General features: G+C 43.8%; 1 protein-coding gene across 1 annotated transcript in view; it reads left to right on the plus strand.

Moving 5' to 3' along the window:
- Positions 1–2,635: 2,635 nt before the first annotated feature.
- The window catches only part of LOC119465332 (potassium voltage-gated channel subfamily KQT member 1), a 119,486-nt gene continuing 96,792 nt past the window's right edge, over positions 2,636–25,329 (plus strand). Inside the window, exons 1-2 of the mRNA XM_049655330.1 lie at positions 2,636–2,707; positions 11,043–11,149. Of these exons, the coding sequence (XP_049511287.1) occupies positions 2,636–2,707; positions 11,043–11,149 (179 nt within the window). The remainder of the gene's footprint in view (positions 2,708–11,042; positions 11,150–25,329) is intronic.

Genomic DNA, 25,329 nt, shown 5'->3' on the forward strand with positions numbered 1-25,329 from the left:
TAAAAACGAAGAGGCCCAACTGAAACAAATTTTCTGCATTTCCCTTCGTGGTAAAATAGGAAAGTGAAATCCGACAGTTTAGATAAACGTACTGAAGATGTTTGAACTTCTTCTACCAGGAGCATCGCAAAATATTTCATAAGCCTTGGCACAGATTATACCAAGAGACCACACAAACCGCATATTCTCGACATCTGTCCACATGGATTGCGAGAAGAATAAGGAAACTTGAAGCACTCGATTTTTTGTAAGATTCTACCATATGCAGAAACAAAACACGTTTGTTTTCGAACAATCAATTGTTTGTGTACCTGCCGCGGAAGCTTAGCGGGTGTAGAAGTGCACTGTTGAGCTCGAGCTTCCGGGTGCGTTTCCAGGCTGTGGCGGCGGCATTTGCATTTGGCAGCAATAATATAGGCGGGAAATGTAAGAACTGTTGTGTAATTGGATTTAGGTACATTTAAAAAAAAAACAGATGGCCAATATATTGCAAAGTACCCCACTACAGCGCGTGTCGTAATAATATCGTGCTGCTGCCCCGCAAAACACCTGAATGAAATAGAATCCCTGGATTATCACTGTTATAAGGTTACCTTTACTTCTAAAGCGTGCCTATTGCATCTAAACTTTCTTGAAAGTTTTCGTCGTTTCTATAGGAAAAGAGCCTTGTCTAAACAGATTTCGAGGGCGACATGAATACAGCAGTGCATTACTGAATGCACGCAAGCACCAATGGTTAACCACTCATCCCTGTGCGGTGATCCATGCCGAAGTTCTGGACGAACTTGGCTCGCCAGTTCAGAATTGAGGACCTGCAGACACCGCGCTATAGTTTGACTTTTCTTTCTGGTTATCCAGAGCCCACAACAACCCACCGTTCTTGATTACTGGCAACCTCCCAAACGCAAAATAAAAATTCCTTTGATTTTACTTGATAAACATCTATAATACCAATAACTGCGGTAAACAATGAATTAAAGGACCGCTTGTTTGATTAAGTGGGTCAGGTTGTATCTTAAGAGTGCTGGGAATAGAAGGTGCCGAAGCGGCCGTCTCAGAATGCGAGTGGCGCTGGACTTCCGAAAGAAGGTGTACGAAGCAATAGAAGCGGGCCACGTACGCCCCATTCCTTGTCCATATTTCGTACTTTGGTCTCTACACTTAGGCACGGTGGTTGTAACCTTCTTCGGTGAAGTTTGTAAATTTTCCACGGTAGCATGCAAACTTTTGCCAGACTCTTCCTTAGCGTTTCACATTAAAATTAGAACAGCAGATCCTAGCGTTAAGTATGGTCGTTCAACCACAAATAAGGACCGGTGCGCGGATACTTTTTGTGGTCGGTGTGCGGATGCGGCCTTTTTTGACAGCCCACCACGGGTTCCTTTCTTGTAGCTTGTGGCTCTCCTTAGTTGCTTACTAGCGACACAGGATTTATTGAGACCGCGACGAACTTAGTGCTACCAGATAGTTTATTGTATATATCTATATATGGCATAAATTGTAGCGCAAAAATCAGTAACGACATTTTATTACCCCTGTCGCTTGATTTAGGATGCATTTGCGCGGTAACAATTATACAGCCATTGGATATATTACAAATTCTAAACTGTTATTTTTATTTGTAAGGTATACTTTTAAATAAATGATTATAGAAAGTAGAAACCAAGGAAGGCTTACCCTTTTGATATACCAATTTTATGATGGAAGAAAAGGCTTTGTTAAAATAAGAAGGCAGCAGTTTCTTCCAAGGCGGAAATCTTAACCGTTCATGAATTTCTATACTTCCAGTCAATATCATGCCAGGTGAAGCGCTGTAGTGGTGACGTCCGCGGAAATCTTTAAAAATTAAATTCTAGGCTTTTACGTGCCAAAACCACGATCTCAATTATAAGGCACGCCCCAGTGGAGGACTGCGGGTAAATTTTCACTGCATGGGGTTATTTGTAACGTGCCCCTAAATCTAAGTACGCGAGGGTTTTATTTCACGAGGGTGGTTGCTTGGGCTAGTTGGTAATTCATGGTACGAAACGACGTAGAGCGTGAAAGGACAAGGACTGATAGAGACGACAAACACTGCGCTGTGTTTGTCGTCTCTATCAGTACTTGTCCTTTCACGCTGTACCTTGTTTTTTTTTACCATGGTTTACTTCATTTCGCCCGCTTCAAAATGTGACCGCTACGGTCGGACTCAAACCCGCAACCTCGAGCACAGTAGCGCAAAGTCATAGTCATTGCACTAATGCGGCGAGCGACGTTCGCAGGCTGTGCACCGTGTATGCAAAAGATGCTGGGGTCGATCTGTGGTATAGCGTGTGTCCTAGCTAACGTTAGCCTAGCTATTCAACGAAAAAAAAAGAATAAGAAAATACTTTGCAAGATACGATTTTAAAACCGGCGGTCTTCTGTCGTCAGAGCTCTGATGACATAACACCATCGCTCTTAAAATCGTATCTTGCACCATGTCTTTTTCTTTCTTTTTTGGCTAACTGCTTGGCTAACGATAGCTGTGACACCCTATATACTCCGCATCGTGCTTAACTGGCAACATTGAGGAAGCCGTGCAAGTGTAGTTCAATCGTGGCGTTGAAAAAATCTAGCTCCACTCGTTTTACGGTGCAGTTGTAGTTGATACGCGATGCCGCTCAGCGTTCCTACAATCCACTCCAATGTGAAGGCACCCTCGGTGACGGAGAAAACCCTGGCCAATGTGAGTATAGCTTGGCTTTGCTGGATCACCTAAATGCATTTTTAAATGCCTTGTTTTTATTTACTTTTCGGTGTACGGAGGATGATCAACCTGAAAATAAGCAAACAAAGCGCGCACATCTTGATTGGAAACGCACTTACACCAGAAGACAAACTATAACACAACATCCAGTCCACGTGTGCGCATAACCATAGTCTGAAGAGCTTAGCTAAGAATCACGGCCTTCCAGGAGATCTTATGACTGCTGCCTATTAAAGCAACAAGTTACCTCAAGCTTCATCGACCGATTCTATTCACTCTTGCGTCATTCTCAATTTTTTTCTTTATTTAACCTTCGCTCTATCTCACGTGAAAGATTGCACTTTTCTTAGGTGGTTGTTATTTTTTTGTGAGAAGTGTTTATAGAGAGACAGACTAACACAAACAACGGTGCAAAACATTGTCCACTCTTTTCTTTGCCGATATTATTTATGGCGTGTGAGCCATGTTTCGCAACATAATAAGAATAAACGAGAATGGCAAAGCAATGACCTGGATAAAGGCACTTAGAACCCCTTTCTTTTCTCAAGTAAACACTATATGTATACTCCATTTCTGATCTTTCGAAATTCCGATTGAAATATAGTCTATTTACCGGATTGCGACGCTGGAAACCTTGATGAAGGAGCAAGAAAAAAATCACTTCCCCCGGGAAAATAACTTTGTTCAGTTACGTAAACCGGGGGTGTAAAGAATGTTTGTCCCGATAATGAAAAAGCAGCAAGCTGACGCCAAGTGCATTCTGATCATAGAAAAAGTAAACCCGACGACATCAGCCTCGAGACATGTAGCTCTTTTCGGTAGAAATCGGTCGTCTTCAGAAAGCGACCATGATAACTCTCAAACTAATCTCAATCTCATATCATATCCCAAAATAAATACGGCAACAGAGAAATTTATATTAAAGAAACAAAAAAATAGTCTTGCGATTTTATTACACTGATTTTAATTCTACGAATGCTTTAATACAAAGACGTCCAAGATGGTATTTTGAATTATTTACCATACTTTTTTTTGCCGAATAAGTATCAGTAGGCGCGAGGCGCCACGATTGATTTGAACACCACATTTAGTTGTGCTGCTTGTATACGAGGTTTCACCAGCCTCGCTGATAGATGCATAATGCCAGAACAACTGTTTCAACATACAGAACGTTTTCCTTGAATGCTTAAACGTCTGAGCCCATGATTTTAATAAACAAATAAAGAAATACATAAATATGTAAATAGGTAAATAATTTGAATTAATAATTAGCAAATAAGGAACATCACTACGCCATAGCGACGAACCCTCGAAAACTGCACAGTTCTCCCTTTACTCCCACATGGAAAATGAAAAAAAACCCTCTGATTGGATAAATGTATCGTTGCTTGTCGCAGCTGTATGAGTAATAAAATTAAGTTATCCTGATTTATGACTGTGAAAACAGTTATATGGACACTCTAGGCAAGTTTGCGCAGTCGCCATGATGTTGCATATATGAAGTCCAAGCGCGATAACATCGAGGCCGAGCACCGTATGCTGTAGGTGTGAGGGAAAAAATGTGAGTGGGAGCCGGGAAGGATGGTGGCTTGGTTCTGCAGCGTCTTCTTGTGCGTGCAAGGGAGGAAGGCGGGGAGGGTGCGGGAAAAGGGGGCGGGGGGGGGCGTGAAGGGTAGCGCGCTTCTCCGTTTCTACATCTGCCTAGGCAGCACATGGCGTGGCTGAGCGCGGCCGCGCGCCTATTATCTGGAATCAATCTGCGACGGGTTCGAAGGCTGACCGACTCGAAATAGCTGGTGGCTTCGTCTGTGCTAAGTGCTCGCGCACCCAGTTCGCGTTGAAGCCAGAGGCTGCACGAAGGGTAGTTCGCTCGCGGCTGCTGCCGCTCGTCAACAGGCCTGCGTTGCGTTACTGTATATGGCTCCCTGCGGCAGCCATGTACAGCAACTCTAGGCCAGTGTTCTGACAGTGACCATTCGCGGTCGTCGATTGAGATGTGTTCGTGTTTGCCTGTGCGCGTGTGACAGCATGCTTGTTAATTTATTTAGTAAACGAAGGTTTACAGGTGCTTTACAGCTGATAAATCTGCAACATTACTCTACGTATAGAAGTATATTATTTGCTACCGCAATCAGTGCTTTGCCACTTGGGCGAAAGTGCGACTTTTGTGCAAGAAAGTCATGTGCATATCACAGCGACTTGGGAAATATCACATAGAAAAAAAGTTGGAGGACGCTTAAGCTGCGCATTTAAAAGTGGAACGAGGTAGCGTTTAAAGATCCCTGGCTGCTTATCAGGCTTCCCGGCAACTGCAGCTTTTTTGTCCAACTTCGCCTCCGTGCACGGCTGCCGAGGCGAGCGCCATCTGGATGGTGTTTTTGCAAGAAAGAACCACGGCGCGGCGCAGTATGAATTGAAGAAATGCTGGAAAAGGGGGTTTGTGTTTGAGTTTCAGGCGTGAGAGAATTATGTTTTCTCTTATATTCAAATTACAAAACCAGTTGCTATCGCGTCTGTAGGTTGTGGCTAAGTCGTACTTTACTAATTTTTCTGAAGAATATTAGCTTTGAGTAATTCAATTTTGCTCACTAACGCCTTGCGCCACTGCGGAGGGCCTACGTGGTCGATTATTTCCGCCAACGACGCTGGCGCACCCACGCCGACGCTGACATCGACCCCGGATTTTCTGCGACAGCGGGTCCGTAACGCTGTCGCGTTAAAATTATGCAGCCTCCGTGAAGCAAAGCTTTAGTGAAGCGGTTAAGTAAAGGCTGTTCAACGAAGGGGACGCATATTATTGTGTTCACGTGTATCCTATGCAAAGTGTAATGCCATGCAGAATTTATTTTTATTCACCACAGAAGGTGACAACGTTTGTGTACCTTATGGATACCGTACATGCGAACGCATTTAGGCTTCTCTAACTCTTGTGTGACTGTGGCATGAACAATAATTACATAATGAATTAAGACCAATTATGTAATTAGGAGGAACACAAAAACTAATCTGACTATCTCCAAGAAATGGCAAACAACATCACCTTGGTTGTGTCCAGCTACGTCGCATTTGCATATTTTTAAACTTTGGCTAAATTCACGTGGGGCACCCTGTATACAAACAACCGAGTACAAATTGTAATGGAAGGACGAGAATGTTGGGGAGTTGTGCAAATGAACAAATACTATAGCAAAAATGTCGTCTGTATCCATTGTTGTCCATGCTTTATCTGTAGGGCATAGAAAGTCGACTGGAAAGCAGTGAATTGTAGTTTGATTTATCCCACATGTGTAATGGACAAATATGCAACAGAAGGTCCAAGGACTAATATATCCCGACCAGATAATGCTACTAGCGGACAATCCAAGAGATTTACAGACACTTGCGAATATAGACTTGAAAGTAAACATTTCGACAGAATTACCTGTCTGGTTGGGTTAATTTATTATGACTCAGATGGCTCCAACCAAAAAAGTAACTTTATTGTCCCGACGTTTTGAAACCACCTCGGTTCCTTCTTCAGGATGTAGCGACGACGGAGATGTAGACGCGCAACTTTTGAGCTTCTTCCAACATCCCCTTCTCACCCCTCCCCCACATCCCCCCCACACCCCCTCTCCCACCTGGACCATGAAATGAGACCCGTTACCTATGGGTCTCAGCTAGTGAGGCTTGTAGGTAAGGTACTATATCGGCCAAAAAAGTTTACGGACCACAGGATCTCAGAAAATGCTAACTATCCGAGCAGCCTTTAACAGTAGCCAGTAAAACCGTACATCATAATGTTGTTCGCATGTACCAGTAGAGGCTGGAATTGAGAATACCAGACTACGTTTTCAGGCTGCGGAGATATTCAGATTTTTCTCAGATCCCTTAGTCCGTAAACTTTTTTGGTAGAGAGTACATCTTACAGAAGCACTTGGCTTTAAATAAGATGAGAGCATCAACCGGTCAGCAGTCTAGATAAGGAAAAGACGTTTAGGGTAATGGTGGAAAAAAAGAAAGGACAAGATTGATGGGACCGTATTCGCGACAGCCTAAGGTTCTAAGGTACAAGGTAGATAGAGAAATTTTAAAGATGAGAAGAAAGATTTCAAAGATGTACACAAAAATGCAAGAATGAAATAATCTTAAGCTTACCTGAGTAACTAAAGCAGGCTAAGTGACCATTTGTAACCACCCCGTTCCAAAGGGGATACCAGTAAACCATCATCATCATCCCAGCTGCACACACGCCTCATACACAGCGCATTGCTGCGGTGGCGAAAAGGTCTGTGGCTAGCTTCAATGCTAATCACATCAACGTCGACATTCATTGTTATATTGATTCTGTCGGTATTTTCATTTGGTAATTTTTGTCTAAAGGCTAAAAAGGAAGTGTAAACGACGTCAATACTTGTCTGCAAGTTAGAAAAACTAATAAGAACAGTTAAAATTGTGGACAAATGTCGCCAGAATAGCCAGAGCCACCACGGTGGCTACTCAAAAGGTTACGTTAGCAGTGATCATAACCATTCGGCTCCATATGCAACTGTGATGGTGTGTCAAAGTCATAAATCCATGGAGGTCAATACCCAGTTGCCTTTTGCCAATTTCGGCTCCTAATGTAGCGCAAGCTATCCAAAATCACTTGTCTGAATTACAGGCCCTCTAAAGTGCGATGGCCTCGTTATTTATCTACAAGCAATACGTGTCGTTAAGATGCTGCCATCGACGGTGTCATCACTGGGGCATGTCATGGCAACATCAGTATAGCACTGGTACCCGGCTTTCGATGTATAGTCTTTGCACGATTACGAGGCCTATACGCACATGATAGGTGTGATCGCTTGCTACGTTATCAATTATTGCATTCGTCGCGTCAATGAGGTGTGTTTAAAAAGAAACCGAACTTTTGAAATAGCGCTCCAACCAGCAGAGTTGGAGTTGGAGGTTTTCTATGAGACCTAGCTCACGATCTGCAGGAAGATGGGCGCTGTGCCCGAAGTGGCAAAATGAGGACTACAGCCTAAACCAGTGGTGTACGATCTGTTGTGATGTTTCACAGCGGCCTCGAGGCAGCACTTCCAGCCACCTGCAAAGTCCTGGATACATCTTCAGAAACTGTTTGACGTCTCGTATGGCTCGTTCCGCTAGGCCCGTTTGCTGCCGGGTGGTACGGAGAAGAATACTTAATCGTTATCGCGTGCTCTTGTGCCCACTTTGATAACTTCGCACGCCGGAAAGCCGGCCCGTTGTTGCAGAATATCGTCTTTGTGTGCTTAAAACATTCAGCCTTGAGGAGATCGATAACGCTGTTTGCGTCTTCTTTACCAGCTTTAGCCGCAATCATCCTTGTGCACTCATCTATGGAAAGCATGGAAAGCTTGCGTTCGTTTGACTCCATCCCCCTTCTTCTTGAGCTCCGCGAAGTCCAAATGAATTACTTCGAATGGGACGCTTGAATATTCGGGGTTTGTCATAACGTCTGTCGACTGCTTGAATTTAACTTTGTTCACCTGGCAGAGGTGGCATGTGTTTATGTAATTGCTGATGTCGTTTTTCATGCCCGGTCATGTGAATCTCATGAGCAATTTCTTATATGTGCGCCAGAAGCCATCACGTCCGCCCGATCCAGGAGTGTCGTGGTACAAATGAAGAATCCTTTGAACCATAGTTGACGGTACATGATACTTTCCTTTGATGAACTGGAGATCTTCTGTACCTTCCCACAGCTTAGTATGACTGAATACTTCTGGATTTTCGCTTGATTCGTGTACAAGTAATCTAGATAGTGCATCAGCATCAGTGAAAACGGGCCAGGACGGTGCGAGATTATGAAATCAAACTGTTGCAGATAGTTGACCCATCTGGCAATGCAGCCTCTTGGTTGTGTCCATGCTCAGAAGTTGAGTCAGTGCTTGATGGTCAGTGAATAGCTTGAATTTTGCACTTTCCAGGTAAGTACGAAAATATTGAACAGCTTTTAAGACGACCAGAGCTTCCTTTTCTGTGGTGGAGTAATTGATTTGAGCAGGCTTCAGAGTATAGCTATAATACACCACAACGTGGTGTTTCGTTTGATCAGCTTGTGTTGAGGATTTCTGATATAGGACTGCACCGGTTGCATAGTGTGACGCATCTGTGTTCAGCACGAAAAGCAGAGAAAAATTCGGTATTCGCAAGATCGGGTCCGACGATATTAGTTTTACCAGCTCGCAATAGGCACTTTCGCACTCCTCGTCCCATTGAAAAGGCATGCCCTTCTGGGTTAAACGTGTCAGACACCTTGTTCTCAGGGCATAATCTTTGATAAACGCCCTGAAGTGTCCCTGGCTAGGCCTAGAAAAACACGTAGGTAGTTCACGTCGTAAGGCTTTACCAACTTGGAAATTCTTTCTACCGATTCTTGCTTAGTGCTTTTAGTTTGTCCATCGAACACCCTGCCATGAAATACAACTTTTTCTTGAAAGAACGCACTTTTCTTGAAGTTGACTTTGAGTTGGGCAAGGCTGAGATCGTGAAGAACTTTGGAAAGATGGCCACGGTGCTCCTCCTTTGTATTTGAGTAAATGATGATGTCGTCGATGTACACATTGCAAAATGTGCCCAAGTAAGGTTTCAGAATGTCGGTCATAATCTTCTGAAACCACGCAGGGCAGTTTTTTCAACCAAATGGTAGGCGGTTGTACTCAAACAATTCAAATGGGGCTATGAACGCGGTGTACTTTTTCGTCTCTTCACTTAGTGGAATCTGCCAAAAGCCCTTGCAGAGATCTATTCGTGAAAAACAATGGCAACCACCAGTTTCGTCAATGATGTCATCGGTTCTCGGCATTGGATAATGTATCAATTCCGTTTGACGATTGAGAGCACGGTACTCTGTACAAAGGCGGAACCTTCCGTCTTCTTTTGGCGCTATGGTTATAGGAGAAGCAAATGGGGATACAGAAGGCCGGATGATACCTGCGTCCAACATTTCTTGCAACTCCTTTTTCAGCCACACCTTTTTATCTCTGGACATACTATAGGGGGCTCTACGAACCACTGTTTTATCTGCGAGCTCAAATGGAATGACATGTGATTTCATCGCTGGAGGATAGCTGCCCATGCATATAAGCTTTGGGTACTTAGTCTTGATGTCTTCCTCGTTGAAAATCAGCGTTGATACGCTAGGTTCTTCGCCAGCATCTTCTGTTTTTATGTTGTCTTCGCCCATTACTTTGTCGTCCCAATAGAGGTTTATCCTAAGTTTCTTAATGTCTGGGCGGGACAAAAAATCATAGGCGACATTGGGAATTTCCAATACGTCACTGGTAATAGAATGTCCTTGGAATTCAATAGCCAGGGTTATCCATTCGCTATGCATGGTCACTGACCCATCGTAGGCTTGGACACGCAACGTTCTACCAGCATGCAAACAACCGGCATCCACTCGACTCTTGTTTATAATTGAGACAGAAGCCCCACTGTCAACAAGGGCATTCACTTCAATGTCATCTACCTTAATGGGAGCATACAGTAAGCTTGACGACACCAGATACACGGTCTCACTGTAGCTCTTTTTCTCGGGCTTTTGATCCACGGCAGTCAGTTTGTGTGGAAGTAGTCTGTCGTGAACTACAGTAACTCGTCCTTCACTATCATCACAGTCATGACCGATGCTTCCCGGGTGTTTGCTTATGAAGCTTTCTTCCCACTCGGATGACGGCAACGACTCTAGATGTTCGCTCAGGTTATGAGAATCAAGTTGTTCTGTTCTACAGCCTGGTTGTCTTCGCAATGGAACTGGTGACACTGTGGTATGTAGAAAGCTCAGAAGGTCATCAAATGTTCTTGGACCTTTCAGCTCGACTTGACTACGGATTTCGATACACAACCCTTGCGTTACCGAAGCTACAACTGCACGAGACGCTAGCTTCGGTTCTGCAGAAAACAATAGGCGACACTTCTCAATACAGTACTCAAGCAGAGAGCCACATGTATATCTGAACCGTAGTGCAGCATCCCATCTTTCTACCGCGTTGCCTTGGAAAGCAGCTAAAAAGTAGCTTTTCCACAGTTCCCAACATGTTGGTTCATGATCCATTAGGTGCACGTAACACCATTTTCTGGCGATAGCGCTCAAATAACGGCACATATTCAAAATCTTGGTGTCGTCGGAGTGCCACATATTCATTTCACAGGCGTACACGAAAAACCACAGCCAGTAGTGCACACTTTGCGAGTCTCCTTCAAAAACATCCGTCGCTACAATATATCGTGCTGATTTCTCTTGATGAAGCGTTTGGACAAAAGTTCTCATTATTTCACTTTGTTGCATCGTTTGCCTTTGCAGTTCTTCTATAACAGTCAAGACCAGGCTCACCTTCTCGGCGGGAATTTCCTCTTTGAGGGGGCCGTGGCGTATGGGTTCCAGAACGAGTTAGCTCAGTGTCTGGAGCTGTAGGTTCACTGTAACCGATCCTGTTTGCACCAAGGCTTAGCGGCTGGTTGCAGCTTCTTGCAGCACCACGTTGATCAGCCCGGTAGAACTAACTTCGCGAGGAAGGTCTGTCGCTGGCTCAGCGTGCACTTGGTATCGGGTGAAAACAACAGACTCCGATGACGCCTGGTTGACGAAAAATGTCACCCACATGTCTGGTCTTCAGAAGCTGTCGGCTGCGCTAAAATGTAGCGTTCCTAACTAGAACGGCTATATAAAAGACATAATCTCAGTGAGACGGGTGTCGTCCGCCATTTAAACTCACTTCTTCATCCTCACTTCTCCCCTAGCCACACTCTTCGTCTTCTTTCATGCATCCAGCGCAGACCGCTTGATATGGTTTCTGTCGGATTTTTTCATTTGGTAATATTTGTGTAAAAGTTAAAAAGGAAGTAAGAAGTATTAACTCTAGACATGTCTGCATGTTAGAAAAACTAACCAGAACAGTTGAAAATTGTGACAGAAGGCGCCTGAATAGCCAGAGCCACAACGGTGTCTACTGAGGAAGGTAATGTTAGCAGTGCTTACAAACAAGCGGCCTCATACGCAGCGGCGTGCTAGTCGTAGATCCGAGAGGTCAACATAATAAAAGAAGCTCCTAGGGCCTTCAGATTTTGATATAGGACGGCTTAAATTGCTCCTCTAAAAATGCCTTTCCCGCAATGCATTTGTGTTTAAAAGTGAAGCCGGCTTTAAGGGGATCAGTGTAAGCTTGGTATTTGTAAGCTGGCTTTCCCACGTTGTGGACTGCAGGGAAGCCTACTCATAAAGAAAAATGTGATGCGAACGGAGCCTGATAACGTTCACACGTTCGGCTGCAACGGAGAAAACGACGTCACTGACGGTATTCCCGCCGTCCTCCGTTGTCGCATTGCCGTCCGCGATTCTTCAAAATCAAATTACTTCAAAATTAAATGTGTCCTTCACGTAAGACAATTAATGACTCAAACACCCGTAAACGCGGACTGCCCATTACGACGACAGAAGAGACGTGAAATGTTTCGCTAGAATGATGAGCGGCAACGGAGCCAGGTGTGGAAGAAGACGACGCTCAAGCCATTGCTGATCATGATAGTTTCTGCGTGCAGGCGACAGACGGAGGAATCAGCTAGCCATATACAACTTCGCTGCAAAACTTTTACTCCAGTGAGATTCTTTTGGCGTGGACCAGCACACCAGAATCGATCCTGCACACTAGAATGCGGTCACCATAAACGCAAAGCAAATTTTTGTCTCTCGACTTTCCGCTAGGCGACAGAACGCCGGGAGCCATGGAGTCGCACTGGTGTGTGTTCACCTGTAAGCCTGCCACAGCGTTCTTTTTTCACGCATTACGCTCCAGCAACAGAGATTTTGCCTTGTGATAACAATGCAAGGTTTACATTGTTTTTACAGATCCGCACATATGAAGAAAATGCGAAATACATGAAGGGAACAAAATGCCGCTCACATTAACATGGTATGTTGCAGAGTATATTGCAATACTTGTATCTAGTATTCTCCACTGCTCAGATATCCCTTCTGGGCTACGGTATGTTGAAATCAATATATGAATACATGAAATAGTGGAACAAACGCACAAAATACGAGGACGACGGCTACTAACTACTGTCCTATATATATAAACCGAATATAACCAACCCAACACTGGCAACTAAGTGACTCCTGATGACCGTCCACGTAATAAGGGGAGCCACCAAAGTTTTTCATAGCTATCGAAACTATCTCTGAAAGCGATCATAACACTTGTGAATCCGGGCCTAGAAAAGAAAACGCCCTCGTTCCAAGACTAATGGAGCTCGCTGCTGCTGAGACGCAGTCGTTGGTGGGCGTCCACATTTGGCAGAATCGAAATAATTTTGTATCTTGGGGATTGGTGACTCCAAAGCAGTGCACAGTCGGATTGTAATTTCAATATACGCGAAAAAAGCCTGATAAGCAGCTAGGGATCTTTGAATGCTATCGCGTTCCACTCTTAAAGGCGAAGCTTAAGCGTGCTCCAAGTCTGATGGTGTTTCGCTGTCCTTTGGTTCTAGGAAACATTGAGGGGATGTTGAAAACCGAGCCTTTCTAAATTTTCGACACGCGCGCGCTTTGGGGCAACAGCAAACAATGAATAAAATAATAAAAGAAGCTCCTAGGGCCTTCGGATTTTGAATTCCACGTCACGTTGCGAAAGATAATTCAGCCCTACGTTCGACACTGTTCAGATATGGAAACCATTCTTCTCCTTAAGAGGGTATTTCATTCCACCGACCACTTTTGTGCACCATTTCGGTGTTGGCAATGTTACCACAGGGAGACAGATTGTAGAATATAGAACATATGCGCGCGCTCTCCAAAACGTCATTGTGAAGTGCTGTCAGTGGAAGTGGCCAGTAATACTGAAATACTAGTATTTAAATTTGTAAGACAACGTTACCACAGTACATTTCTTAACAGTAGACCTGGTATTCTTGCTCTATAATATAGCTTTTGTAAAGAACGGTTTATGTTGTGCAGACTTTGGCGACCAAGTACCATGACCACCAGAAACCTCACGGCACTGCCATGGTAACCACGAAACTGGCAATGACAGAGCTTTTGTGTATGGACGTTCGACAATTCTCACAGCGTTTATATTCCGAAGAAATGTTTTTCAGCAACCTAGCGACTGTTTCAACTTGCCTGGTAGCATAAAAATCGCTTTCGGGTTTATATACCACTAGCCCCGAACACACTTTGTTCGAATTTCATCGAAACCTTTCCTTGGCATTAGTTATTCATAAAGATGGTGCTTGTTTATTTATAAGTACCCTTTCTGGCATCCGAAGCAATACCGGCACATTACCGCTGTGTCTGTCAATCGCTTGCTACGGCACGAAAACCTACGTTAACTTCTAGAATTTATCCCAATACGCATACCTATTCAGTCCTGGGTTCGATCTCTGCCGGTGCAGGCCCGTTTCGATGGCGACGGAAGGCAAAAACGCTTGTGTATCATACAGTGCATTGGTAGCACGCTGAAGAACCCCAAGTGGTCAAAACATCTGGAGCTCCCTGCTACGGGGTGCCTCATAATCATGTTGTGGTTGTGGCACGTAAGAGCACAGAATATCAATAATTAATTAATACGTCTTCACGAGGCCACCACCACGCACATGGTAAACACCCGGCCATCACAAGAAAACCCTTGACAGAATAGAAGAATGAGCATGTTGACAATCCATATTACAATAAAACAACGATAACAGTTGGATGAATATGGAGGACAGAAGACGGAGTGCTGCCTTCCAAAAGATTTTATTGCAATATGTTTTCGCAATAGCACCAATGTAAAGACCCGTACTCGATACCCAACAAACTGTCCTCAGTATGTTCAGACACTGTAACCGACAGGCTTTGTATGTCAGCGAAACGGAACACAGATGATGCTTCGTGCCATGTAACATGGGTGTTGTTAATTTCGCCCCTGCTGTCCTGTCTCAACAAGTACAGTGCGGATCAATCTTAAAAGGAACGTGTTAGTGTCCAGGGCGTGCACAGTTTTACCTCTGGCAATTGTAGGTGTAGTGTATACGACCCATCTTTCCCAGAGACATGTTGTTGGCAGTGATGGAACCGTTCTACGTACCTGCGCAGTTCATTGATATAGCCTCAGCCGGGACTTGCAGCTAGGGCGCAAGCAAAGGGTTAGTAACATGCTAGATTGTTCTCTTTAACAGTGGGCCGCAATGTTTGAGACGGCTCGATGTTTCAATCGGAGACTTCTAGAGCACATAAATACCGTCCCTGATATCGCAGGCTACCGTCTCAGGTTTAGTTTTACAAATTCGGTTTGTAGGAATTGTGTTTGACAGCGCTACGACTTTGCAAAATCATTTAACGAAACAGGACTAATTATCGCAATTTGCCGTTACATGTCTAAGGCATTCGATCGTGTTCCTAACGCAGGACTAATCGTAAAACTTTTATATTTAGGAATTAACCTAAATATTCTGGGATCGATAAAAATGTACCTAACAGAACACAATTCATGGAAGTGGACAATACAAAATCAACTATTCTGTGTGTAACTTCAGGCGTCCCTCGGGGCTCCTTAGTGGGTACAGTTCTGTTTTTGCGCTGCATAAGTGATTCTTAGACACCATTCCTCCTAATAATACCCCCATACGTTTCTTTGCGAATGATTGTCTAATTTACTCAGATGTAAGCTGTTGCCTAAACGAAATCGCAGTAAATTCTGCGCGGCATTCAGTTGCGACCTGGTGCGTGAAAACTAACATAAAAATAAACTTTAGCAAGACATCATACATGCGGCTCACTAAGAGAACTAAAAACATGTTAGCATTTCACTGTGACATTGACGGATACCATATAACACAAGTTAACTCTTTAAATACTTTGGCGTGACAATATTTCCAGATCTAAACTTGATTACATGCATTAACGATGCTTCCTCAAAAGCTGAGAGAAAATTGTGGCCGCCTACTCTAAAGGCGAAGTTGACCACGGCATGAGTGGTAAGCGCGATGTGGCATCCACATCAAAAACGTCTCATAGACAAGATTGCAAAAGTACAGCGATGATCGGCTCGATTGATATTATGGAAATACAAACGCAGAGGTTCTCTCACTAATATGCTAAATGGTCTTCAACTTCCTGAGATAGCTGAACATAGAAGAATCGCGAGACTGAAATTCTTGTATCAACTACAGCGAAATTCTTTTAATTTGATTGTGGACCTCTACCTAAAACTACGTTCCTCTCGCAATGTAAGAAGTTCCCATGAAGAACAAATGGAACCAGTCACAGCACGAAAAACATACAATAAATATACATAATTTCCTAGAACAATAGCAGAGTAAAATTCCTTACCCCCTACAGTCCTTCAATCAGTCATAATAAAATAATTTGAAGTGTCTCTTTCATCTCATTTCCGTTGCGGCAATTAAAGCTTTAGGGATGCCTCGTACTGCTGATTTACAACAGTTTGCGGCACCGTTTTTGTTGGTCTCGATTGTTTTCTGAGCACTATGCATGTGCAAGCTTGGCCATTTTTTTCTTTTACTTCTTTTTATGCTTCTGAATGTTTATGCAGAAATGTGACCCTATTATAGTGATCTTTGATTTTGTCAACGTGCGCATTCACTTATTTATCGGCTTTTACGTCTCAAAGCTACAGCCATGACACGAGAGACGCCGTAGTGAAAGGCCCGGTATTGCATTGTCACGGCCTGTCGCCAAAAAAATTTCAGCACAGCTTCAAAGGCGACGATGTAGAATTATTCGCACGGACTTGGTTCATCATCATTATGCGTAACGTTCGACAAGTTTAATAAATAACCAGCTAACATTCTTACCATGCTGTCTCCCTGTAACAATATTTTCGGTTACGTGTGCACTTAAAGGGACTCCCACAAGGCTTCATGCAGGAGTGATCTTGTCATGCCAGCACATTTAAATTCGGACACTGCGAGCCTTTAGCAAACAAAGAGCTAATAATCTACACAGGAAAATTGTTTCCACCATTAGAGATAGTTGGCTTGTCATATGAGATCCATGGGATCCCATATGACAAGCCTGTCTATGGTATCATACATGGGCAGGCTTGTCCAAGGATGTATAGGATCGAATCTTTGACGGCGAAAGGAGAAGTATCCTTTTTAAGGGATTTTTTTCCAGCAAATAACTATTTTAAAGGCTGCCATAGACGACAAAAAAAGAAAACGGCGCGAAAATTGCTTAAGGTACTAGCTATGGCCGTCAAGCTCTCGAGTCAAATATATCAGAGCTCTCCAGGTGTTCAGAATTAGTACACCGCTTTCCACTTTTTTTTCCTGCTGTATACCAGTACCTGGTTTGACTGGCCGGGAGGTTGTGCTTCAAACTTCGTTGCACCTTAAGTCACGAGGAGTTTCTATCTAATATGATGTGGCTTCCTTTTCAGCTTTTCCTGCTCACTCGCTTTGGATATTGCCATTAGTGAGCGCTGAAATTTGATTATTAATATCTCGTATGAAATGCGAGTTAGAGTTTTATTTGAATGAGGAATGCCAATTATTGTGAATGCCGACAAATGTTCCATTCAACAACTTTCCAAGACACGACTCTGATCAAAATGCAATTTCCATTTTTTGTTAATTAGGGTGCTCAAGCCTACGTTCCTTGCCGCAAAGCATCTGCTCTGTAAAAACACCACTTTCGCTGTACTCATGAACTTCTTGAAATATATATATAGTGTGTAAAAAAAGCGCACGCCATAATTTTCGGCTGCGACGGCCTACGAGGTCCGCATTCTAGAACGGTTTGTTTTGCAGATGATATCCCAGCACAAAGTCGATCCTGAGTGGAATACACAAAAACAAACAGCCGGAGAGCTATGCTGTGCAACATTCAAATGATAAAAAACGCTACTACGAATAAGTTGTAAAGTACCACACTGCGTTCCCGAATGAAACCGTACACGCCTGGGAAGCACAACACATTCCCGGCTGATAAAAAAGAGGCTTCCCTGCTAAATCTCTCAATCTCTGAATAGGCGGCAGGGAGAAAATGGAAGCACATTCTGGGAAAACGAATATCGTCAGCCCCGACTTGCTAATGTTACTCCGCTTTGGAGAATGGCGCAACAAATTGGACTTCGCTCCTCGCTACAAGGAAACAACGATCTCGATCGACAATGGAAACGGCTTTCGAGAAGGGCAACACCATTCACTCTAGGGACGTACTAAACCCCGAGTCAATTACTTCAGATTACCCCTGGAAGATTACTGGTATTGTGCACAACAATCCCTATGCAATTATCTCGAGCCCGCGACACAATCATAAAGATGTATCTCTGGACGCACGACGTTACAGTGAGCGCATTTGTCTCCCCACACCAGAGGTCATTAGGCTTAGGAGGCGCTCCATAATAGCGCTGGTTCAAATGATCACAGAGTTCGGCCGCGGCGATAAAGCGGCGCCTGCCGTTCACGACTCACTTGAAGTCAACTGATGAGGCCTGGCCGCATATCTTACGGCGGCCATCGGCATTTAGAAACTCAAGCAATGCTCGACGTTTCCTGTCTCAGCGAAGGGCACACGCCGTGGTTTATATCATGCGCTTACACTCTCATTGTCGTCCAAGAATTTTAATGGGCAATATTAGGCGGAAACCTTAAATCTGTGCCTTAACAACCATGGTATTTTTGGTACTGGAAAGTAAACATAGGCATGCAGGCGCCAGTCTACATTTCCTATTGCAGTATTTACTCGCAGACTGCTTGCAAGTTTTTGCGCGGGAAACTGATCCAAAATGGCAAATAGCGCGTAAAACGTTCAAGCGACTATACAAACGAAGTGGCTGTAAATCGTTGTTTTCATTGCAGCCGCTCTAAGCTGTAGCGCGTTTTCTTAGCTCTGCCAAATTTTTAGAAATTGCTTAAGGCAGATTGCACAATTCTAACATTTCATATAAAATACTCAGTGATACATCCAAATGTTCTTTCAGACGAAAAATGCCAGAATAACATAATAGTGCTAATGAACGTTTTTGAATATAAGGCAAATATTTGAATCTCTGAGTTGTTCCTAGTGAGTCGGCAAGGCATATCGACTTAGAACGAATTCTGAGGACGGAATCGGTTTCGATATTGGCGCCATCAAACTTAAGTTAAAAATGCGCTGGTGATCCAGTCACTTTATAAATGAAACCCTGTTTATGCATTGAAGCATGAAAGTAACTGGAACGCCAATGCATCGGACATTCGAGAGAATCACAGAGGACTTCTATTGAAGCATGGTATGTTCTTAAGCCCAAGAGAAACGCTATGCTCCACACGAAGGTACGGTGTCTTATACGACGGCGGAGTCCAGGAAGAACATCCAATCGAGTGCGGTCTATGAATACCGGGGTTAGGGTTCACGGACGGTATAGATTGTATACAAGTGATGAGCATTGAGTGAACAGCGGAAATTATAAGCTGGAACCAGCGCTTCGACAAGGAATCTGGCCTTGGCCTGGACTACAGCCGAAATCTTCGCTTCTCTGTCCACTGCCTAAAAGTGTCGTCACACTTTTCGCCGCTATAGTTCTCACTGCCTTCAAAAAATTGTACCGTGTTTAATTCTAAGTGTTTTGAGGTTAATGATAAGCAACATTTATCTGTCACGTTCTTATCCGGAAGTAAATAAAATGCTTTACAGTTACATATTACCTCTGTTTTACGAACGGTTGCTTATGAAGGTGAATACATAAAGTGCTTTACACCAATTGTTTACATGTGTAAACCACGAAGCAATAGAGGCAGCACTTGCAGGTACAAAGTATGCTTAGTATATTAAGCTCTTATTTTGTTGTTGCTGATAATAATAATGATTAAAGGCGCGAAACATTCGGTAGCCAGATGCCTCATATTGGCGAAACTGCTCCCCGTAGTATCAGCATTAGCTGAACCCGTCGTGCCGAAGCAAAAAACTTAGGCAGGTACTATCATGAGATAATTGCCTAAGCCAGTCGATAGCTTCGTGGTATAAACTTGCTCAGATGTCACATTGTGTGTGATATGAGCATGTTCGTGTACACATCAACAAGAATACGGCAGCGATGATGGCATGACGGCGACGTAGAATACGAAACCAGAAACCGACAATAGAATGACTATGTTGGAAGGACTACAGCGGAATTATGACGATGGCATGACAGCCACGAATACCTTATGAAGTTTGTTGCGTGGCGTCCTCAGTTTCTTTTCACGCTTCTTTTTTCATGCTACTTCGCTCCTAGTGGCACCGATGTTCATGCTGTCTGTGACTCTAGCACGCGCAGTTCCCACTCACTATGACATCACTGCTCGCCTGGTGGTCCGACGCTGAACCCCTCGACCAGAAGAACCGGTGCAAGCAGGCAAAACGAGCACTCGCTTTAATGTTGAGTGTGAATAGTTTGTGTGTCAATTACTCGCAGAGACCCTGATGATGAGAAGACAATTTATCGAAGAATCAACTACGTCTGGAGTGCATACGGCAGGCATTACCAAATCCTGACTGGGGGATTACCACTGTCGTTTACACAGCAAATGCTCGGCTTCAACTTGACCATTTCAAAATTTGTTTTGTCAGTATGATTTCTTGTTACCACTGTAATTAAAGTCTTCAAAGCTCATGATAAGAATTTCGGATGGCTATAGAAGCAACTCCCGTAACATATTACGATACTAATTTTCAGACCTCCTTTTACACTGCTGAATAAGTGATCACAGTGCTTAGTACCAGTAGATGTGAAATCGCCTCGCAATTTCTATTCCCTCAACCGTTCTCCCTATCTCTCTCTCTCTCTCTCTCTCTCTATATATATATATATATATATATATATATATATATATATATATATAGCGCGTTGTTCTTATCCAGATTTCGCACTCCTGTATTTGAACTAAAAGTTTTAAAATACAGCAACTGTCTTCTTGGAACGAGGTGGAGCGAATATTTCTAAATACACCCTGAAACTGCTACGTGAACCGTGTTGCGTTTATATGAGCATCTCTTTTGTTCCCTCTAGATCAATTATTATTCACAATATTCCTTAGAATTCCTGAAGGACACAATAAACAATGGTAATTTCTTGGAGTTAGTGCAACTTGAGCCTTGCTTTTTTGTTTCGGAATGAAAATTTATAGCCCTATGCTTGCTGCATTTACTTTCTTTTTCTATTTCAAGGCTGTGAAATTGTCGTCAAGTTTCGCATCACCGCGTTTATGCTCATATTGCTTGCAAGCGTCACTCGAAACAGAACGCATCTCTCGTATTGTCCGCCTTTCCAGCCTACCCTGATGGCACAGTATCCCTCCGAGACCCGTGTCTGTTTACGCGTACATATGAACGAAAGCCATATATTCGATTAAATGCGGATAAGCTTAGCCGATCGTGGACGTCAACAGCGCAAACATATTCTCGTCCGAACTGAAACCCCATCAGACCGAGAACTCGTACGTCTAAGACGTTCATGTTGTGCAAGTTCGTACTCGGCCATATTACTCTTGATACACTCCCAAGCAGGCGCCAGAGAAACAATGCATTCGGATGTGACGATGTCCCCAAGCGACAACAAGCACAGGGTACAACACAGCAGCAAGCGAACAGACGCGCTTGTCAAAGTATAAGCTCACCGAAATACCCATGCTCGAACGCATTTGGGGAATGAACCCTTCTATGTTCTGCAGCGTCGCAAAATACGTGCGCCTACACGTATATCGTCGCATCTTATCTTGCTCCCTCGTACATCTAATCTTGCTAGGCGGCTGAGACCACTACGCCGGCCAGCTGGAACCCAAGCGCGCACCACGTGAGACGCACCAATTAACCCCAGCTCCCTGGGGCTGCATTGGACTGCGAGTTAACGTGCGTAAGCCGTTCACCCGGTTCCTTTGTTATTGAGCTGCCATGTGTGTTGTCTCAGGAGTTTGCTTGCTTTTGAGCAACTTAGACATTTACTTGTCGCTTGGTGATCTCTGCCCCAATTTCCTCGCGCGTCTGTCCCGGCAATTAGAGAGCGGCCAGCCGAGACCCTCCTGATGGGAAAGCGCCTATAGAGTAAACAATGGGCAAGTGTTTGTAAGAAAGCGAGATTGTTTTGCCAGAATATACTCCAGGGAATGTTGGTTGGGCGCCGTTCTATTTTGTAGCGCAATAACGCCGCAACAGAATAGCCTAGAGAAGACAGAGGAGCCAACTGTCAAGAAAGCGGTGTTTTAATATTTTGTCATTTCCCACTGTGATTACGGTATATGAATTTTGCACAAACTAAAAATTAACAGGAGTTCATAGTCAGCGCTCTGTCTTGCCTTGGCTTTTTTATTCCGAAGCCATTGCTCTGAAAAAGAATAGTTTACCACTGGTTAACTCTCAGCAAAGGTGACAAGCTTGAGAAGATGCTTTCGTTGCTCATGCATGTTTTTCAATGCGATTAGGAATAGCTGCAAAACTCAGTTCAGGAAACTTTAGGAACAAACAAATTACTGATCAACGGAGACCCGATAACTTCCCTATCCACTGCGAAGGTCAACTATAACACGACAACAAAAGATATAAGCTTTCTCCTGCCTGCACAAACTAGAACCGAGGATTCTATAATCGTAAATATGTTAAATAATAATGGCCGGCCAAGGCTAAGCTTTTACGTTCGAACAAGCAGTTAAGCTACAGCAGAACTCTTTGTGCTCTGCGCCCATCTGACAAGTTTTGGCAGTTGTATAAGGTCGATCCAGTCCAATTGGCGTGATACTATCCACGTTGACGCGTAATACCTAGCTTAGTACCTAGCATGGAAGTTATAGATACGTCGGTGTTCTTTCTCTATCACATAGCCAAATGAAAAATCTCCGGCATGCCTCCGTATTACGATAAGAATGTTACATTTTCCTAAGTAAATAACTCTGCATGAGTCGTTTGTTTTTTGTTTTTTTTTCTTCTATACAACGTTTACATTCATATATGTTAATGACACGAGGAAACTACATCTTGTGTAGTTGTGGTATCAGAAAAGTTGGTTTTGCCACTATTACGTGAAGCAATCTTTGCAAGAAAACTGCCGCTGAACGCTCTCGGAGTGAAATGAGCTCTAAGTCAGATTGCTGTTTATCCCAGTTTAATTCCTGTTTTCCAAGCAAGGGCTGCCTGAGCTGATGGAGATTGACTAAGTTTCTGCAAACGAAGTGCGCACTTTGCCGTACTTTACTATTTCTCTAGGAGGTTCCAACGAAAACTTACTGGTTACAATTGCGACTGCCTCTGCTAATAATATAAGCCATACTTATCAGGCTGAACCATAAGCAAAATCAAATATTCAGTCTCGTATTTACAATTCCATCGAGTCCGCATTTACAGCGCTAATGACTAGGATTAAAACCTAACGTCCGCAAAGCAGTAGTGTATAAGCAAAGACTTTCCGGAAGCATTTAAAGTGATTGCATGTGTACTTTCGGCAATTCGCTGCGTTCCATTGCAAAGCATAGGCGCATTAGGTGATAGTAATTGCAGACACGGAAATGAATGGCGGTATTCTTATACTAGCGCAACCATATCAGTTTTACTGATCTGCGGCGCACAATATATGTTTACAGAGCAGGGAATGCATCAGGCGTGCTTCCTTACATACGCGTGCGCCAAAACTTTCGAATGTCCGAAAACTCTCGGCTTCCCGTCCATTAATGATAGCCTCAGTTATTCCGAATTCCTTGCAACCATTTAGTGCGAACGACGCCGGAGCGTACCTGTCTCTTGTTCCTGTTGTTTTGGTTTCTTTGTGTTTTTTCACGTGTCTCTCGTTGCTCGCAAGTCCTGAGACGGACTGCTAAGCGGATGAGGAGGAAACGCGGATGTAGATGTGCCATCAACTAGAGTGCCGCCATTCTTTTTTATATGCAGCACCGCAGTGCGCGAGGCACCTGCGGAAAAGTGGCGCCCCGGGAATGCAAGCCCGCCGAGCGTCGCTGGGGGAATACCGAGCGGAAGGTAATGCACCTGCCCGGCCGGTAGCAGCAGGCAAATGGGCGAAGATGCAAACGACGATTCGGGAGAAGAACGCAACGGTTCATTGTCTTATCTGCAATGCGCATGTTTACGAAGAAACGCCGCGACTGCAAGTATGCACTGGGGTAGTCTTCAAATTGCAGACGCGAATACAAGGAGGATAGAGTAAGCAAGGTGGGCGCTGGTTGAAAGCAGAAATCCCGCTGCCGAGTGGAGAATTGCAATGGCTGCACAAGTGTCGAAAACGCACTATCTGAGGCCTCATTTGGATTCCGTAAGGCTAACGTCCACACAAACACGATAAAAGCATATGGCAACAACCAACAACTGCGTTCTTTCGCACGGCCCCCATACTGTCGAATAAACACCCAATTTATTTTAATATATTCTCTTCTTTCCTGCTAAAGTTCTTTGCCATTTGCTGTTGCCTACAGTACAAAGTATGCAATTGGACAGTTGTTCCTATTATTCCATCCGTCTTTCATATCTCTTCTTTCTCAGTCTCGTTATCGTTTCATTTATTTTTAGAGTTGTGTGACTTCTGTGTTACAGACGCATAAATTTGTTTGTACCTAACGTAATGCAAGCAAAGTGTCTTACAAGGGATAATAGGTGCTGGGGATGACGATGATGCAAGTACGCTAGAGAGGGGAGCTGACACTGTATTTGTCGGTTTTCCATCGGAGAGTTTATAGATTACGTTTGCGCATCGTGGCTTTGGTCAGCGGAAAACAGGAACACTGTGTGGTGGATGACGAGACAAAAAATGAAATGGAATTAAAGCAAAAGTTGCCTTGCAAGATCGATACCGCCGCAGGAACAGTATATGCGGCCGTTGAGGAGAGTACACATATTTCAGTGCATGGCCGGGCACACCTGTTACATCGTGGACGTAGGTACACAAAATGCAGAAAAGTGTGAGAGACGTGGCTTGATGTGCAAAGCTTAAAATTTTAAGGGGTTACCCGTCGATGCCATATTTACGACGGCGCAAAATATTTTTAGAACAGGCATGTGTATTCTGGAACCAAAAGAAACGCTCGTCGCTCGTAAAAGAACTCTCCACATCCTCTAGTTGGGCACCAAGGAACAGAAATTCTGGAAATTTTATTTTCACACAAGGAGGCAAAAGCATACGCCAGTTCACGAGTGCTGTGTCGTGTGGTCTTTGCATATTGTGTCAAATTTCCATGCAATGCGTACCAAATAAACACCCCCCCTCTCCAATTTACATTTCGCCTAACTATTCGCGCTGCTACTTCCAAAGGATATAACTTGCGTGGCAGAAAACCTTTCACCAAGGCTATAAGTCATGACTGATATCGGATCTTGATGCCAGCAACGGCCAATGCTTGGTAAAAGAAAGCAAAACACTTCCTTCTTAGTGGGCAGTAATGAAAGATGTTTACTGAAAACCTGAAGTAAAAATTTCACCAATCTTGTTTTGAATTCAACTCTAGATTACTTGTTTTTATCACGGCGTATGAAGAAACCCTATTTATTGTGGAAATAATGTCGCATAAAAATGTGTATTTATATTTACTTGCATGACATATCGAAGATTCAGGGATTACAGTGCCCACCATGACATGAAATAACTGACACCTTGCCTTTGACTCAACGGTGTTTTCTAATTAAATGCTTGGTC

Source organism: Dermacentor silvarum, chromosome 9 (genome assembly GCF_013339745.2).
Source record: "Dermacentor silvarum isolate Dsil-2018 chromosome 9, BIME_Dsil_1.4, whole genome shotgun sequence".
In the NCBI taxonomy this organism is placed as follows: domain Eukaryota; kingdom Metazoa; phylum Arthropoda; class Arachnida; order Ixodida; family Ixodidae; genus Dermacentor; species Dermacentor silvarum.